The sequence below is a fragment of the Aureococcus anophagefferens genome, assembly GCF_000186865.1.
Source record: "Aureococcus anophagefferens unplaced genomic scaffold AURANscaffold_19, whole genome shotgun sequence".
NCBI classification, from domain to species: Eukaryota; class Pelagophyceae; order Pelagomonadales; family Pelagomonadaceae; genus Aureococcus; species Aureococcus anophagefferens.
Window position 1 is genome coordinate 24393 of NW_008705579.1, and position 17962 is coordinate 42354.

At 65.6% G+C, this 17962-nt stretch overlaps 3 protein-coding genes across 3 annotated transcripts; all 3 read left to right on the forward strand.

The window, feature by feature from the left end:
* Positions 1-1592: 1592 nt before the first annotated feature.
* On the forward strand, positions 1593-1811 carry AURANDRAFT_30135 (hypothetical protein; the record flags this gene model as incomplete). The annotated part of the gene is made up of 1 exon (XM_009041103.1): positions 1593-1811. A coding segment is annotated over one exon (219 nt), but the record flags the coding sequence as incomplete, so codon positions are not given.
* Positions 1812-2454: 643 nt separating this feature from the next.
* On the forward strand, positions 2455-6308 carry AURANDRAFT_72102 (hypothetical protein; the record flags this gene model as incomplete). The annotated part of the gene is made up of 3 exons (XM_009041104.1): positions 2455-4538; positions 5256-5552; positions 6015-6308. 3 exons carry the CDS (start codon positions 2455-2457, stop codon positions 6265-6267), a joined length of 2634 nt encoding a protein of 877 aa, XP_009039352.1.
* Positions 6309-12809: 6501 nt separating this feature from the next.
* AURANDRAFT_66010 (hypothetical protein) lies at positions 12810-17864 on the forward strand (the record flags this gene model as incomplete). Its single annotated transcript, XM_009041105.1, has 4 exons — positions 12810-14135; positions 14311-14702; positions 15374-15716; positions 16254-17864. 4 exons carry the CDS (start codon positions 12810-12812, stop codon positions 17862-17864), a joined length of 3672 nt encoding a protein of 1223 aa, XP_009039353.1.
* Positions 17865-17962: the final 98 nt, after the last annotated feature.

A 17962-nucleotide genomic window follows, 5' to 3' on the forward strand; every position in this document is an offset into this window, starting at 1 on the left:
TGGCGGCCGAGGCCGCGAACGCGCCCTTCACGCCCATGCCGTCCGTCGTCGACGTGCCGGCGGCGAGCGCGCCGGCGGCGCGCGGCGCCCGCGACGCCGCGCTCGTCGACGCGCTCTTCACCGTCGCCGCGGCGATGACGCCGACGGGCGCGGTGACGCTCGACGCGCTCAAGGCGCTCCCGCCCCTCCAGTCCCTCGCCGGCGACCTGCCCGACGACCTATCGGCCGACGAGATCGCCGGCTGCTGGACCGACGCGGGGCTCGCGGTCGACGGCGCCGCGGACCGCGCGGGCTTCGAGCGCGCCTGGTTCCTCCTCGACGACCTCTACGACGACGACCTCATGGTGGAAGCCCGGCGACCCCCCAAGGTCGCCAAGGCCTAAGACCATGTGGGCGGGGTTCGAGGGGGGGCGCAAGTGGGGGCGCGTCAACTTGAAGGCCGCTGGTCATCGTTTGCATGCCTTCCTGAACCTGGCCACGCGATGGCAGCCCTCGATGCCCCCCACGTGGTCCTCTTCAAGCCCACGGACCTGCGCCTGCACGACCATGCGGCGCTCCTCGCCGCGCACGAGGCCGCCAGCGTCGTGCATCTGCTCGTGCTCGATCCGCGCCTGGGCTTCGGCGCCGGCGCGGCGCCGTCGCGGGAGGCGGGCCTCGCGCGCATCGAGGGCAAGCGCGCGACGTTTCTCGCCGAGTCCGTGGCCGATCTCCACGCGGCGCTGCAGCGACGCGGCTACGAGCTGCTCGTGTACCGCGGCCCCGCGGAGGCCGCGGTCGCCGCGGTCGCCGCCGCGGTCGCGCGCCGCGGCGACGCGCGGGCCGTCGTCGTGCACGCGCACGGGCCGGAGCTCTGCAGCGAGGAGCGCGCCGTCGAGCGCCGCGTCGCGGCGGTCGCGGACCTGCGCCTGCATTGGGGCTGGACGCTCGCGCACGTCGACGACCTGCCGCCGGAGACGCGCGGGGGCGCGGCGACGCCCGAGCGCTTCAAGCCGTTCCTCCAGGCCGTGCAGCGCGGCAAGGGCCCCGCGAAGTACCGGCCGTCGCGGCCCGAGCCGACGTGGCGCGCGCGCGACGCGGCCGCGGCCGCGCCGCGCGGCGGCGGCGCGTGGGGCCTCTTCGCCGCGGCCGCCGTCTGCCGCGCGGGCGTCGCCCTCGCCCCGGCGAAGGGCGGGCCGCGGGGCGGCGAGGCCGCGGCGCTGGCCGCGCTACGTCTGGGACGACGAGCGCGCGAGGAGCTACGTCGGGTCGTCGGACTCGATGACGCCCGGCGTCGACAACGCGCTCAACTCGACGACCCGCCTGTCGCCGTACCTCGCGCACGGCTGCCTGTCGCCGCGGAAGCTCTACGACGAGGTCCGCGCCTACGAGCGCCGGCGCGCCAGGAACCGGTCGACGCGCGGGGCGGCGTCCCGCGGCCGCGAGCGGCCGCCGCCACCGCCGCGCGCGATAGGTACTGGATCTTCCACGAGCTCTGCTTCCGCGACTTCTTCGCCTTCTCGTGCGTCAAATGGGGCGACGCGCTCTTCTCGGCGCGCGGGCCGCTCGACAGCTCCGGGCACCCGTGGCGCGACGACGGCGGCGCGACGCGCGGCCTCTTCGCGAAGTGGACGCGCGGCGCGACGGGCTACCCCTTCGTCGACGCCGGCATGCGCCAGCTCGCGGCCGAAGGCCGCATGCCCCACCTGCTCCGCCAGCTCTGCGCGGCGTTCCTCGTCCGCGACCTCCGCGTGCCCTGGCGCTGGGGCGCGGAGTGGTTCGAGGCGCATCTCCTGGACCACGCGCCCGACGCGAACTACGGCAACTGGGGCTACCGCATCCTGCCCGTCGCCCAGCTCCTGCCCCTGGAGACGGACCATCTGACGTCGCTCGAGATCCTCTCGTGGCCCGTCGTCCACGACCCGCGCCTCGAATACGTCCTCGCCTGGTGCCCCGAGCTCCGCGCCGTCGCGGAGACGCGCGGGCCCGTCTGCGCGCGCGAGCCCTGGCGCCTCGGCGCCGGCTACGCGCGGACGGCGCGCGTCGACGTCGCGCCGAGACGCGATTCGCCGCTGTGGGTCATGTCCGTGAATCGCGCCAACTGGCCGGACTACCAAAAGATGATGACCGGCACAGCGCACACCCTCGCCTTCGAGCCGAACGACGTCTACCCGCCGCCGCTCGTGCCGCCCGTCGAGCTCGAGATCCTCTACGACAAGATACCCCTGGACCACTCCTGGGGCGCGCCCGCGGAACGCGCGCCGGCCGCGCCGAAGCCAGCCGCGGCGTCGAAGCGGCCCGGGCGCCGCCGCGGCCAGCGGAAGCGGCGCGTCGAAGGCTAAACTGACGTCTGCGGGGTCCCAGAGGGATCTCGAACCGAACTTCAAGGTGGGTTGTTGGACTAGTTATTGAAGGGGATGTTTACCTCCGCAGCTTGTGGTAATTATTTTTGCGATGGTCTTGTGAGGCGCAGCAGCCATGAAGCGACTCGCGCTCCTCCTGCTGGCGTCGGCCGGCGCGACGCTCCACCGCGTCGACCCGCAGCAGACGAGCCACCAGTTCCTGGAGAACCTCGCCACGGCGCCGCGCCGCGACCACGTGCCCCACGGCCACACGGGCCACACGGGCCGGGCGCGCGCGGCGCGCGACGCGGCGGCGGCGCGGCACATGGCGAAGATCGAGGCCGTGTACAGCGCGAACGTGAGCGCCAAGAGCGTCTACGGCGAGCGCGCGGACCTCTACGAGCGCGGCCACGGCGGCGAGCAGAAGGCGAAGCGGCTCGAGAACCCCAAGGTGCGGGCGCAGTGCTCGCGCGTGCCCGTCACGGAGGACGCGCGCAAGCTGCGGGCCCAGAACCGGTCCGTCGTCGTCGCCGTGCAGGCCTTCACGCCGTCCAAGTCGAACCTCTGCGAGGGCAGCCGCGTCGACTGGCGAGAAGGCGTCGCGCAGTGCCTCGCGAAGCTCACGGGCCTCGACGTCTTCGTGCGCAACGACGACGGCACCTGCGCGGACTGCGCGCGCGTGCGGCGCGTGCCCTGCGGCGACGTGCTGTCCAAGCCCGCGGGCCTCTTCGTCGTCATCGGCGGCGGCGACGACCGCCAGCTCCAGTTCCACTGCGTCGGAAGCTACTGCGGCTACCCGCACGCGCCCGTCGTCGCGACGACGGGCGCGCACCCGCCCCACGACTACGTCGGGGGCTGCGCCGTCGCCGCCTTCACGAAGGCGCGCGTGCCCTTTTTGCACGGGCCCCACATCTCCGCGACGGCGGACCCGCCGACTAGGGTCGCGTGGTTCCCCATCCTCAACCCGCACACGGAGGTCCGCGGCATCTGGGAGCGGTCGCTCCTCTACGCGGGCCTGGGGGACGTGCCCGCGGACTACGCCGGGCCGCCCGTGCCGCCGCCCCTGCGGCTCGAGAGCGGCGACGACGTCGGCGTGCCCACGAAAAAGACGATGAAGGACCACGAGCGGCGCCGCGGCATGCGCGTCGACGCGGACGTCAAGTTCCAGCGGGACGTCGTCGAGGGCAGCTTCCTGCGGTCCGGCTTCACGCGCATCGAGGTGCTGCGGGACGACGCGCTGCCGAAGCCGCTCCTGCTGCCGCCGCGCGAGCGCCTGCTCTTCGACGAGCTCGGATCGCGCGAGGCGCTCCGGCGGCCGCGGGCGAAGAGGCTGCTCTACATCGGGTCCTTCCGCGCGAACAAGGGCCAGCGGAGCTTCCTGAGCAAGCTCGACGCCGACAGCCTCGGGGACTACGACCTCGAGTTCTACGGGCTGCGCCAGGAGGGGCAGGAGGCGGAGTACGACGCCGTCGCGGCGCTCGTCGCCGACCCCAAGTTCCGCGGCAAGGTGACGATCCACGACGCGCGCGTGTCCCACGAGGACATGATGCGCGCCATGGCCACGGCGTCGGGCCTCGTGCACTACAGCAACCAGGACCGGAACCCGCGCGTGCTCTACGAGGCGCTCTACTTCGGACTCCCCGTGCTCGTCGCGACGCAGGCCATGCCCTACGTGGGCCTGCAGTGCAAGCCCTTCGTGACGCTCACGGACGCGGACGGCGACGCGGCCGTGCTCAACGCGGACGTCGCGGCGTTCGTCGCGGCGCTGTCCGAGTCCGCGGGCCGCGCGGCGGCCATCGGCGACCCGAGCGCGGAGCTGACGAGCCGCAACGACGAGCCCGTGCAGGTCGCGATCCGCGTCTACGTGGAGCGGGAGCTGCTGACGATGAAGGTCTACGAGCAGCTCTGCGCGCGGCTCGGCCTCTGCGACCCGGCGTGCTTCAAGCGCGCGCCGACGCCCTGGGCCAAGGGCAAGTGCGCGCGCCGCGAGCTCGTGCGCTTCGAGAACTGGGTCACGGGGCCCTGGGACGCGTCCAAGGCGCTGAAGCCGAACCTCCGCATCACGACGGACTCGAAGGCGCGCTGCTACGCGAAGAACGCGCTCCAGTTCGACCGCTTCAAGGGCTTCCCCTGGTGGAGCCACAACGCGTGGCCCTCCCACGACGGCGACGACGGCCACTGCGCGGGGCTCGCGCGGACCGCGACCAAGGCCATGGCGGCGTTTTAAAATCTAGTTCATTGCGTCATGGGTCGCAATGTTCACGCGTGCAAACTGCCAAGGCATGCCAGTCCTCTCGCGCGCGTTGGTTCGGTGATGAGACCGCGGGCGAGTTTGATACGCCCCTCGAGGAGCTTGTACCTCGTTTCACGCACGATATATCCCGAACTCCTCCTGACTCCTCAGATTCGTTTTTTCTCCACAAAGAATTTTTTTGGCGAGTTGAGACTTCGATCGACGAAATCGATCGACAAAAACTCATGGTTTGAAAAACGGTGCGCGCGTAAGTGCGTCCGTTGCCCGCCGCAGAGGCCGACAGAAAAATCCTGCAGCGTCTTCTCAGTGCCGCGTGGCCGACGACGCCGAGGACGACGACGACTGCAGCGACAGGCATGGTGCGTATTCGAGACGTGACCGAGTGCGCAAAACCCGTGCACGACTGAAAACCCTTCGCCACGCCGCCCTAGGTCACGGTCCCCACCACGCTGGCGCTCCTCATGTCCCCGTCCGTGTCGGCCATCCTCGCGGGCCAGCGAAACCCGAACCTGAAGCGTCTCGCGGCGCCCCTCAAGTTCCGCGACGATCGCGCGGCCGCGTCGCGATGTTTTCTTCTCCGTCCGTCCGCGACCGCCGCGCGCGCAGGTCCTCGTTCCGCGACGAGCGCGCGGCCGCGTCGCGATGTTTTCTTCTCCGTCCGTCCGCGACCGCCGCGCGCGCAGGTCCTCGGGCCTCGTCCTCGCCGACGCGCCGTCGATCGGTGCCCCGACGCTGTCGCCCCTCGTCTTCGGCACGCTCCGGCTCCACGAGACCGAGGACCCCTTCGCGCTCCTCACCGAGGCGTGGCACCTCGGCATCACGTCCTTCGACTGCGCCGCCGTCTACGGCGGCGGCCGCTGCGAGGAGATTTTGGGCGCCTGGCTCCGCGACGCGGCCCCCGCGGCCGCGAGGGCCGGCGCCGTCGTCGTCACCAAGGGCGGCTGCGGCGCGCCGGACACGTCCTGGGCGCCGCGGCTCGCGTACCGCGACCTCCGCGCGGAGCTCGACGCGTCGCTGGCCAAGCTCGGCCGCGTCGACCTCTACCTGCTGCACCGCGACGACCCCTCTCGGCCCGTCGCGGAGATCGTCCGGTCCATGAACGAGCTCCTCGCCTCGGGCGACGGCCCGCGGGCCTGGGGCGTGTCCAACTGGGCGACGCCGCGCGTCGCCGAGGCCCGCGCCGTCGCCCACGCCGAGGGCCTCGTGGGCCCGACGTGCTCGTCGGTCCAGGACTCGCTCGCGGCGCCGCGCCACGCGCCCTGGCCGGGCACGGAGTACATGACGGACGCGGACCGCGCGTGGTACGCGAGCCACCCCGACGTGCCCGTGCTCGCCTGGGAGGTGCTCGCCAAGGGATTCCTCGCCGGGCGCTGGGACCGCGGCGACGCGCCCCGCGGCGACGCGCCCCCGGACGCGTTCCGCGCGGGCGGAGACATGGGCGCGTGGCGCGACGCGCGGCTCCGGTCGGCCTACCTCACGGACGACAACTTCGACCGCCGCGACCGCGCCGCGGCCTTCGGCGCGGCCCGGGGGCTCGGGCCGGAGCACGTCGCCGTCGCCTGGTGCGCCAAGCAAGCGTACCCGGCCCACGTCTGCGTCGCGACGACGACCGCGGCCCACCTCCGCTCCAACGTCAAGGCCCTCGCGCTCGACCTCGACGAGGCCGACCTCGCCTGGCTCGCTCACGGGCCCTGACGCCGTGCGTCATTGTACAGTCTAACTTGCGTGCGTATACCAAAACGATTACCCGCGCGGCGCTACGAGTTCGCTAAGCGGCGCACGCGCGGCGCTCCGCGAGCTCCTTTCGTCGCGCGCGGCGCTCGGTCTGCTCGGCCTGGATGGAGGCGAGGGCCGCCTCGGCGCTCTCGAAGAGGACGTCGCTCAGGGGCTCGCGTGGCGGCACGAGCGCGACGGAGCCCGGGAAGATCGGCGGCCCGCGGCACGTGCAGCGGCCAACGCAGCGGCACGGCGCGGTCATCTTCGGGATGACGGAGAAGAGCATGGCCTCGCGGGCGCCCGCGGCGGCGGTCACGAGGGGCTCCGTGGCGCTCGTCGGGGCGCTCGCCGAGTCCGCGGGCCGCGCGGCGGCCATCGGCGACCCGAGCGCGGAGCTGACGAGCCGCAACGACGAGCCCGTGCAGGTCGCGATCCGCGTCTACGTGGAGCGGGAGCTGCTGACGATGAAGGTCTACGAGCAGCTCTGCGCGCGGCTCGGCCTCTGCGACCCGGCGTGCTTCAAGCGCGCGCCGACGCCCTGGGCCAAGGGCAAGTGCGCGCGCCGCGAGCTCGTGCGCTTCGAGAACTGGGTCACGGGGCCCTGGGACGCGTCCAAGGCGCTGAAGCCGAACCTCCGCATCACGACGGACTCGAAGGCGCGCTGCTACGCGAAGAACGCGCTCCAGTTCGACCGCTTCAAGGGCTTCCCCTGGTGGAGCCACAACGCGTGGCCCTCCCACGACGGCGACGACGGCCACTGCGCGGGGCTCGCGCGGACCGCGACCAAGGCCATGGCGGCGTTTTAAAATCTAGTTCATTGCATCATGGGTCGCAAACACGCGTGCAAAGCGCTGCCATCGCAAGTCCTCTCGGACAAAGCCACAAAAATCCGGCACCTGGACGTCCAAGGCCCGCGCCCTCTCCCACCGACTCGAAGACGACGCGCGCCGCCTCGCGGACCGCGCCGCCCTCGCCACCCTCACGACCAACCTCCGCTGCGACGGCTAGGGGGCGGCCTCCGGCCGCAACCTGGCTCGGCTCGCCAAGGTACCCCACGAACCCCCCTGGATAAGCCCCACAAAATCCTGGTGAGCAGTCCCTCCGTCGAGTCAAAAGCGGGTACCGGGTTGGCACCTCTTCAAGCATGGACGAAGCAAAGCGGTCTTTCCCCCTCGGCACCCTCCTGGGCCTGTTCGTGGGCATCGTGATTGGAGTCGTCGCGTCGTCGTCGGGATCGCTTCGGCCGGTCGACCGCGACGTCGCGTCGGTACGGCGTCGCCTGACGGACGACAACGAAGATACCGTCGCGACGCTCTGCGCGTCGGCCGCGGACGCGAGCGCGTGCGAGGCGCTCCTCCGTCGGTCGGCGAAACTCGTCGACGACGGCGCCGCGGCGCACCGCCGCGCGTTCACGCAGGACGGCCAGAAGGCCGGGGGCGAGGGCCTCGCGGGCCTGACGCGGTGGCGGGCGCGCACGCTCAAAACCTTGGAGAATCAGTGCGCGTTGAAGTCGATCATGGACCCGGACGCGCCGTGCGCCAAACCGACGCGCTCGTCGGTCATCAACTTCGGCCGGTTCGACGTCGCGGACACGACGTTCGACGCGCTCGCGAAGGCCTACGAGGCCTACTTCCAGAAGACCCAGACGTTCAGCACGACGCGGTGGCTCGGCGTCCAGCTCCAGCAAGATCCGTCCGACGCGTTCGTCATCGCGGACCTGCTCTGGCGCTTGCAGCCGGACCTCGTCATCGAGCTCGGCACGTCCGGCGGCGGCTCCGCGGCGTTCTTCGGCCACGTCATGCACGAGTACAACCCGGACGCCAAGCTCCTGACCTTCGACCCGGCGGATGGCAAGCTAACGGGCACGCCGCTCCTCGAGTGGAACCACCACCACACCCGCGTCGTCTGCGGCGCCGACTGCGTCCACGCGTCGCGGTCGCGCGTCTGGCGCGAGACGGACGTCATCCACTACGTCAACGCCGCGCCCGATTCGCCCGAGGGGCTCGCCGTCGCGGACGCCTTCGCGGCCCGGGCGACGCGGGTCTTCGTCATCGAGGACTCGAACCACCTGCTCCCCGTCGTCTCCGCGAACGTCAAGGCCTACGCGCGCTTCGTGACGCCGGGCCAGTACCTGCTCGTCCAGGACACGCGCCTCGGCTCCCCGCTCCAGGCCGTGAATGCATTTCTCGCCTCGCCGGCCGGGAGGTGCTTCGAGAAGGACCGGCGGCCCGAATACTACGTCATCACCCAGCACTGGGAAGGCTACCTGTACCGCAAGCCCGGCTGCGACGACGCTCGACCGGGGGTATGACCGTCGCCTAAAATTACCGATGCGCACTGACAGTGGCCTCTAGGATTCGTTAGTGGTATCAAACGTACCCGGCCCACGTCTGCGTCGCGACGACGACCGCGGCCCACCTCCGCTCCAACGTCAAGGCCCTCGCGCTCGACCTCGACGAGGCCGACCTCGCCTGGCTCGCTCGCGGGCCCTGACGCGGTGCGTCATTGTGCAGTCTAACTTGTGTATACCAAAACGATTACCCGCGCGGCGCTACGCGCACTTCTAAGCGCACGCTCGGCGCTCCGCGAGCTCCTTTCGTCGCGCGCGGCGCTCGGTCTGCTCGGCCTGGATGGAGGCGAGGGCCGCCTCGGCGCTCTCGAAGAGGACGTCGCTCAGGGGCTCGCGCGGCGGCACGAGCGCGACCGATCCCGGGAAGATCGGCGGCCCGCGGCACGTGCAGCGGCCGACGCAGCGGCACGGCGCGGTCATCTTCGGGATGACGGAGAAGAGCATGGCCTCGCGGGCGCCCGCGGCGGCGGTCACGAGGGGCTCCGTGGCGCTCGCCTGCGTCTCGAGCGACGCGCCGCCGACGCGCTGCATCGACTGCGTCGCGGGGCGCTGCACGGAGCTGAGGAGGCGCGCGAACTGGGTGCCGTACTTGATGGGGCCCGACATGGTGTGTTTGGCGATGATGAGGGGGTGGTTTGCGGCTGTTTAGCCCGGCGCAAGAACGGCAGCGGGCGAGGATGTCACGGCCTGATGGATCGAGAATTGGCATCGCTATTCCAAGCCGGCCGTGATCTTCACAGTTGCCGTCAACGATGCCGTATACAACTCGTTGCGGGAAATGGCTTGAAAACTGACCAAATTTTGTTCATATCCAACCAGAAGTTAATAATAAAACAACACTGGTTATTTTATGAGATGATATTAAAATTTGTGAGACCATCTGTATAAGGGATGGTGTGTTATTTTGTATATTTCTACGCTGTATTCACCGCTAAAGCGCGACCCTTTCTGGAAAAGGGAATGATTTGTATTTGGTATATTCTATTCTATATCTTGTAATTAAATTTATTTTTTTTCTAAAATTTTTTAAAAAAGTTTTAAAAAACGTGATTTATAAGGTAGATAGTGTTGATTTGGATGTGTCTTATAAGGTATAGTATCAATATTACCTAATAAAAAACTGAAATTATGGAATTTAAAAGTATTTCAAAAAACCTCAATGGTATTTCCACGCTGTTTTCACGGCTAAAGCCCGACCCTTTCTCAATAAGGGAATGTATGTTTATATCCTTATACAATAAAGATGGTAAAAATGTTGAAAAACAAGCGTATATTTCCTTCTTCGTTTTTTGAAATTTAAAATTAAAGAGATGATACGACTTTTAGATCGCTGTGATAAATCTAAAAATATCAAGATGCTTTAAAGGCAGCGAACAAGTCTAACGCCTAACAGGCGATTCGCCCTGAATCCTCAACAAGGAGGATTCACAAACCTAAAAAAATAAAAAAAAGAACCAACACAAAGGTTTTTTCAAAAAAAGGTAAAAAATGTTAAAAAATGACCCCCCAAACGTATAATATGTTTCAGCGACAAGATGCCGGGAAGGTGAGTTGCTAGTCGCGTCATAGTGCGTGCTGATTCCTGCTGGACTACCAGTTAGGTGTCATTGCCCGGAATGAAATAATAGTAATTCTGATGATAAAGTTTATTATTATGGGGATTTACTCCAGACTTTATAAAAAAACAGATGTTGAAGTGTCATTTCCTGTTTTAGTCCTATTATGTAGGTTTTTTAAATAATTTGTGTGTATTTCCCCGCTGTATTCACGGCTAAAGCCCGACCGTTTCTGGATAATGTCATTTTCAAAAAAAGGTAAAAAATGTTAAAAAATGACCCCCCCAAACGTATAATATGTTTCAGCGACAAGATGCCAGGAGGGTGAGGTTGCTAGACGTGCCAGAGTGCATGCTGATTCCTGCCGGATGGAGGGGTCATTGCCCAGGAGGAAATCATAGTAATTCTGATGGGAAAGTATTCGAATGTGGGAGACGTTATGTTGTCAAGGAACACTGCTCTGCTTTCCAAAAAAACCAATGTGTTTCCTATATGTAGGTTTTTTATGCCTTTATAAGGGTATGATTTGTATTTTGTATAAGTATTCTTGTAACCATATATTTTTTTTCTAAAATTTTTAAAAAAGGTAAAAAATGTTAAAAAATGACCCCCCCAAACGTATAATATGTTTCAGCGACAAGATGCCAGGAGGGTGAGGTTGCTAGACGTGCCAGAGTGCATGCTGATTCCTGCCGGATGGAGGGGTCATTGCCCAGGAGGAAATCATAGTAATTCTGATGGGAAAGTAATCGAATGTGGGAGACGTTATGTTGTCGAGGAACACTGCTCTGCTTTCCAAAGCGCCAAAAAACGGATGTTGAAGTGTCATTTCCTGTTTTAGTCCTATATGTAGGTTTTTTATGTATTTATAAGGGTATGATTTGTATTTTGTATATTCTATAAGTATTCTCGGAATAAATTTATTTTTTTTTCTAAAATTTTTAAAAAAGGTAAAAAATGTTAAAAAATGACCCCTCAAAACGTATATATATAATAGGTTGCCCCCATTGATTTACGCTTTCTCTTATAGATTGCGTTTTACACGGGCAATAAAGCGAAGCTAGACTTTACGGGCTAGCAACACAGTTGAAAGACGGTCATGGACCGTTTTAGCAAACTCTTGCCTGATTCAATCAAACAAAAAATATACGAGTTCGATAACACATACAAAGATGCATATGACCTTTGCCTCGGAGAAATGATTTATAACGAACTGAACTATGTTCTGAGAAAAAGGCAAGAAAGAATTATCTATACGTATGACGAAAATGACGAAAATACGCCATTATCAAATGGATACATTTCTCCTACAAATATCGTTAGGCAGAGCCAAGAAGAATTTGGGGATGATGATGCTTTGCATCGTTTAGTGGGATTTAAAAAGATTCTCGAAAGAACGTGCAGTATTAAATACACAGCTGTTTTAAATCTTTTGGATGAGTTCAAGATCAAATCTAATGTTATGAAACCAGAGACTCTCATAAAAGAATGTGAAAAACAAATTAAAATAAAAAACATCAAAACTATGATTTTGCATAGAGCGATTTTCCAACGGCTCATTGCTAAATTTCGTTGGCCTGACATTCTAAGGAACCGTGGCCGTCTAATGAGAATGGCATATCGCGATTTGAGAAAGAGATATGACAATCACCGTTTACAATGGCTATACGATGAAACGTGTGTTGAAGGATATACTTTTCCAGAATTAAGCCTATACTATGAAATTTGTAAGCTACTTGCAATCTTGAATCATGATATAGATTTATTCAATTTTGAAGAAAGTCAACCAGATGTAGATTGGAGGATGTGTCATGGAAGCTACGACGAAAATTGGGAAGAAGAATATATTCCTGTGGAGATATATATCTGGGCGATGGATGATAGGTAAAAGAAAAAAACCTAAAAAAAAGAAACGAAAAAAAAGGTTTTTTTCAAAAAAAGGTAAAAAAATGTTAAAAAATGACCCCCCAAACGTATAATATGTTTCAGCGACAAGAGGCCTGGAAGGTGAGTTGCTATTATAAGTCGTGCCAGAGTGCATGCTGATTCCTGCCGGATGGAGGTGTCATTGCCCAGGAGGAAATCATAGTAATTCTGATGGGGAAGTTTTTATTAGGGAATTTGTCCCGGACTTTCCAAAAAACAGATGTTGAAGTGTCATTTCCTGTTTTAGTCCTATTAGGTAGGTTTTTTTTTATGTTTTAGGTTTGTGACCATCACAAAACCTTATAAAAGACCAAATAATATTTAACCAAACCTGATATAAAACTGACCGCGATTTTTGAAGGTCAACATTACTTCACCAAAAGTGGTTAAATTTTTAAAATTTTAGGAAACTCGCTAAAAAATCATTAAAAAGTGGTTGTTAAAATGTAAATTTTTAAAAAGGACGTTGGTGTAAAAAAATCCTTATAAAATTTGCGTCTACGCCCGAATTCTTGTTAAAAAACAACCGAAAAACAAACGTTTTTTGGCAAAACAGTCATTTTCTTGTTAGGTAAAATTTTGACTTTGTCCTTAATACGTGGATTAACTCTCGTTGCGCGCTTCTCGGCGCTGCCGGTTTGTGGGCAGCCTCCGAACGCCCGCGTGCGTCCTCGGCATTGCGCGCAACGATGTACGGCAAGGCCAAGGAAAAGGCCGCGGAGATGGCGACCAAGGCCCAGACGGCGTGCAACGAGGCCGCCGACAAGGCCAAGACGGCCTACGCGGACGCGGCGCCGCTCGCCGCCCAGGCCGGCGCCACGGCGGCCCAGGCCGCGAAGAGCGCCGCGACGACGGCCGAGCAGGGCTGCGTCGCCGTCGCGGGCGAGGAGCGCGTCGGGGCCGCCAAGGGCGCGGCCGCCGGCGCCAAGGCGCAGGCGTCGGCCTACGCCGGCAAGGCCGCCGACGCCGCCCGGGAGAAGGTCGCGGACCTCGAGGAGGCCGCTCGGGGCCGGGCCGTCGACATCGTCACCGCGGGCGTCGACGCCGCCGTGGCCAAGGTCGGCGTCAAGGCCAAGGACGCTCTGGTCGACCCGGACATGCCCGCGCCCGTCGCGTACGCCGCCGTCGCCTTCGTGGACAGCGCCCTGCCCGAGCTCAAGGGGGTGATCTTAGAAACCCTGGCGAACAAGTTCCGCAAGGCCGTCGAGGACGACGACCTCATGACGGCGCCGCCGCCGCCGTGCTGCCCGAACGTCTTCGCGTTCCTCCGCGCGTTCGTGCTCTACCACATGTTCCCCCACGACAAGACGATCTGGGCGAAGCTGCGGGACCCCTGGTGGTGGCTTTTCACGGTGGGCCTCGGGTCGTTCCCGCTCTACGGCGTCCACGTCTGCTGGTGGGCGTTCGTGCTCCTCTGCAAGGACCGGCGCGACGAGTACCAGCTCGTCGACTTCGTCGTCTCCTTCAAGGCCGCGCAGTTCATCTCCGGCGGCGTCCAGGCGATGATGGTCGGGTCCATCCTCTACACGACGTGCATCCCGAACTGCACGGGCGACGAGGCGCCGGGCAACCACCCGAATTTTCGGGTGGAGCTCCTCTTCTTTTTGGTCAAGGGCGGCCTCTGCTGGCTCGCGCTCCTCATGCTGCCCTGCTCCGAGGTCAAGGGCGGGCGCCTGTACGTGCCCCTCAAGTCGGACCCGGACCTCGCGCGCAAGGGCGGGCGGGTCTGGAACCTCATGTACTACGACCTCCTCGTCTTCGCGGTCTGCCTCGGCCTCGGGCTCCAGGTCTACGCGGACGCGGACAAGCCGGGCTGGGTCCAGGACGCGCAGCTCTTCCACATCAAGGCCCTCTACGGCGTGCTGTCCTTCCCCTGGTTCATCCTCAAGCTGCCCCTGCTCTACACGGTCATCCTCGGCCTGAAGCCGACGCTCTACAACAGACGCGGCGACACGGTCCGGCCCGCGAACGCCAAGGAGAAGCGCGCGGCGCGCGACAAGCGCGTCGGCGCCCGGGTCCACCCGGGCGACGACGCCGCGTAACGACGACGGCGCGGCGCTTCGGCGGGGACGCGCTCGTACGCGCGCGGAAGTACGGCGCTCGTACACGTTGAGGTCTGCAAGGCCAACCCGAGAAACCGATGACCATTCCACTCACAGTGTGGTCTAGGCTTCGGACATGATGTAGCAGGCAATGCGCCGCGCGTTCGCCGCGGCGCTGCTGCTGGGCGCCGCCGCCGCCTACGACCACGGCACCTGCGCCGGCTACGCCAACGGCGGCGTCTACACCGGCGCCTCGCTGGGCTTCGAGTGGGACGCCCTGGCAGCCTCCTGCTGCTACGTCTACGACGCCAACGCCTGCTCGCACTCGCCGTCGGGCGTGCCGAGCGCCGTCCCGACGAGCACGCCGACGTCCCTGCCGACGCCGGTGCCGAGCGAGACCTTCCTCCCGACGCCCGAGCCGACGGCCGTGCCCACCGCCGATCCGACGAATCGTCCGACGGCCGCGCCCACCTTCGAGCCGACGTCGGTGCCCACGGCGGACCCGACGGGCTGCCCGACGCCCGCGCCCACCTTCGCGCCGTCGGCGGCCCCGACGGCGGCTCCCACGAACGTCGCCACCGGCGTCCCGCGACGACGAGAGATTTCGCGGCGCGGAGCCAAAAGTCGTAGGTCCCGACGTCCGCGCCGACGACGCCGCCGACGGCCGTGCCGACGTTCACGCCCACGTCTGCTCCCACGGCGTGCCCGTCGACGTCGCCGGCGCCGTCGCCGGCCCCGTCGCCCGCGCCGTCGCCCGCGCCGTCGACGACGCCGACGCCCGCGCCGTCCGCGGCGCCGACGCCCGCGCCCACGCCGTCGCCCTCGACGGCGCCGACCGTCGCTCCCACGCCTGGTCCATCCACGCCGGGGCCCACGGCGACCTTCGGGCCGACCGCGTCGCCGACGCTCGCGCCGACGCCGTCGCCGACGACGCGGCCCACGCCCGAGCCCACGGTCTCTCCCTCGACGAGCCCGACGGTGAGCCCCACGGCGTCTCCCACGACGTCTCCCACGGTCAGCCCGACGGCGAGCCCCACGACGAGCCCGACGCGATCCCCGACGGTCTCGCCGACCGCGTCCCCGACGGCGGGCCCGACGATCGCGCCGACGCCGTCCCCGAGCGTCTCGCCGGCGCCGACCGCGTCCCCGACGATCTCGCCGACGCCCTCCCCGACGTCGACGCACGACCCGACGCCGTCGCCGTCGCTCAGCCCGACGGTGTCGCCGACGGCGTCGCCGACGGCGTCGCCGACGATCGCGCCGACGCCGAGCCCGAGCACGAGCCCGACGATCGCGCCGACGCCGTCGCCGTCGACGACGCCGACGCCCGCGCCCTCGACGTCGCCGACGCCCGCGCCGACCATCGGCGACTGCAAGTCCATCATATCGGACGCCTGCGGCTGCGTCTACGTCCTCTTCGACTTCTCCGAGTCCGCGCCGCCGACGCCGTCGCCGACGATCCCGCCGACGCCGTCGCCGACGACGCCCGCGCCCTCGGCGACGCCGACGCCCGCGCCGACGCCCAAGCCGAGCCTCACGCCCTACCCGTCCGGCGTTCCCACGAGCGCGCCGTCGCACGTGCCCAGCGGGGTCCCGACGAGCGTCCCCACGGCGCCGCCCTCGCAAGCGCCGAGCCCCGCGCCGACGACGGCCGCCCCGACGACGGCGCGGCCGTCCGGCGTGCCGACGGCCGAGCCCACGTCCGTCCCGTCGGCGACGCCGTCGCGGGTTCCGACGTCCTCGCCCTCGTACGCGCCGTCGACGTCTCCGTCGAGCCACCCCACCTCGAAACCGTCCAGCGTCCCGACGGCCGTCCCCACGAGCGCGCCGACGTCGCCGCCGACGAGCCCGCCGACCCTCTTTCCGACCTACGACACCATGAGCCCGTCGGGCGTGCCGACCTCCGCGCCCACGTCCGTGCCCACGGCGCCGCCCACGAGCGCGCCGTCGTCGGCGCCGTCGTGGGGTCCGACGCTCGCGCCGTCGTACCACACGGACGGACCGACGTCCGTGCCCTCGTCCGCGCCGACCTCGGTGCCGACGGGATCGCCGACGTCGCCCCCGACGTCCGAACCGACCTACATGACGGAGCATCCAAGCGGCGTGCCGACGGCCGTGCCCACGTCCGTCCCCACGGCGCCGCCGTCGTTCGCGCCGTCGACGCCGCCGACGCCCGCGCCGACGTCGCGCCCGACGGGCATGCCGACCTCGGTCCCGACGTCCGCGCCGTCCATGATCTGCCCGAGCTTCGCGTGGATCACGGGCCCCGGCGAGCCGAGCGCGGAGCGCGTCAAGACCTGGGGCGAGGTCGACCTCCAGCACGCGACGGTCGAGGCCTGCTGCCGCTTCCGCGCGACGCCCTGCCCGGGCTACGCGCCGACGGCCGTGCCCACGTCCTGCCCGACGGCCGAGCCGAGCTACATGACGGCGCACCCGAGCCTCGAGCCGTCGCTGAGCGCGAGGCCGTCGCCGCCGCCGACGTCCGAGCCCACGTACATGACGCTGCATCCGAGCGGCGCGCCGACGGCCGTGCCCACGTCCGTCCCCACGGCGCCGCCGTCCCCGCAGCCCTCGTCGACGCCCTACCCGACGCGCGCGCCGACGACCGCGCGCCCGAGCGCGCCGCCGACGGTCGCGCCGACGCCCGCGCCGACGACGAGCCCGTCCGCGTCGCCCACGACCTCGCCGACGATCGCGCCGACGCCGTCGCCGACGCCGGGGCCGACGGCCTGCAACTGCACCATGGACTACGGGCGCGCGATCGGCGACGGCCACTTCCGCGAGCGCGGCGACGGCCTGCTCTACGGCTCGCTCCCGGCGCTCAACGTCGACGCGAACACGCTCAGCGACGGCTTCGGCTGGGACGACTACGTCGCGGCGCGGGCCTACACCGACGGCCTCGTCATCGCGAACGCGAGCTACGAGTTCTACTGCGTCTACCGCGAGCAGCCGGGCCCGACGGCGGCGCCGTCCGGCGCGCCGACGCCCATGCCGAGCCCGGCGCCGACGTCGATGCCGTCGACGCACGTGCCCACGGCGCCGTCCTCCTTCCCGACGCCCGCGCCGTCGCTCGCGCGCGGCAAGCTCTCGTTCTCCTCCGCCGTCGGCCTCGTCGGCGTCGCGCCGGCCGCGGTCGACGACGCGGCGACGGCGGCCATCGGCAACGCCCTCCTCGCCTGCGCCCCGGCGCTCGACGCCGTCGAGGACGTCGCCGCGAGCCGACGGCGGCGCTTGAGCGCGAACGCGACGGCGCGCGCGTCCGTCGGCTTCCGCGGCGTCGCCTACGAGGACAACGCGACGCTCGTCGCGGCCGCCGCGGAGGCGCTCCTCGAGGACGCGGCGGCGAGCCTCGCCGCCGCCGTGGCGTCGGGCCTCTTCGCCGCGACGCTCCGGCGCGAGGCGGCGGCGCTCGGCGCGACCGCGCTCGCGAACTGCACCGTCGACGTCAACCTGACGCTCGCGGCGCTCGCGAACGCGACGGCGTCCTTCGCCGTGACGACGCCGCCGCCGAGCGCTGCGCCGTCGCTCCCGCGGTCGCGGGACGACGACGACGACGACGAGACGCGCTTCATCCTCCGGATCCTCGTCATCTGCGCGCTCGCGGTCGTCGTGCCGTCCGTGTCCATCTGGGCGCTCTGCCACGGCTACACGGCGGCCCAAGACACGTACTACTCCATCGTCGTCCCCGCGGAAAAGTACTAAGACCCATGTTGTTTTTTTACGAGGAGCAACCTGCAGTGCAAGTGCCTCCGGCTTTGTTCGCGAACGAGGTGGGGCTGCTCGCACTGGAAGTGGGCTGC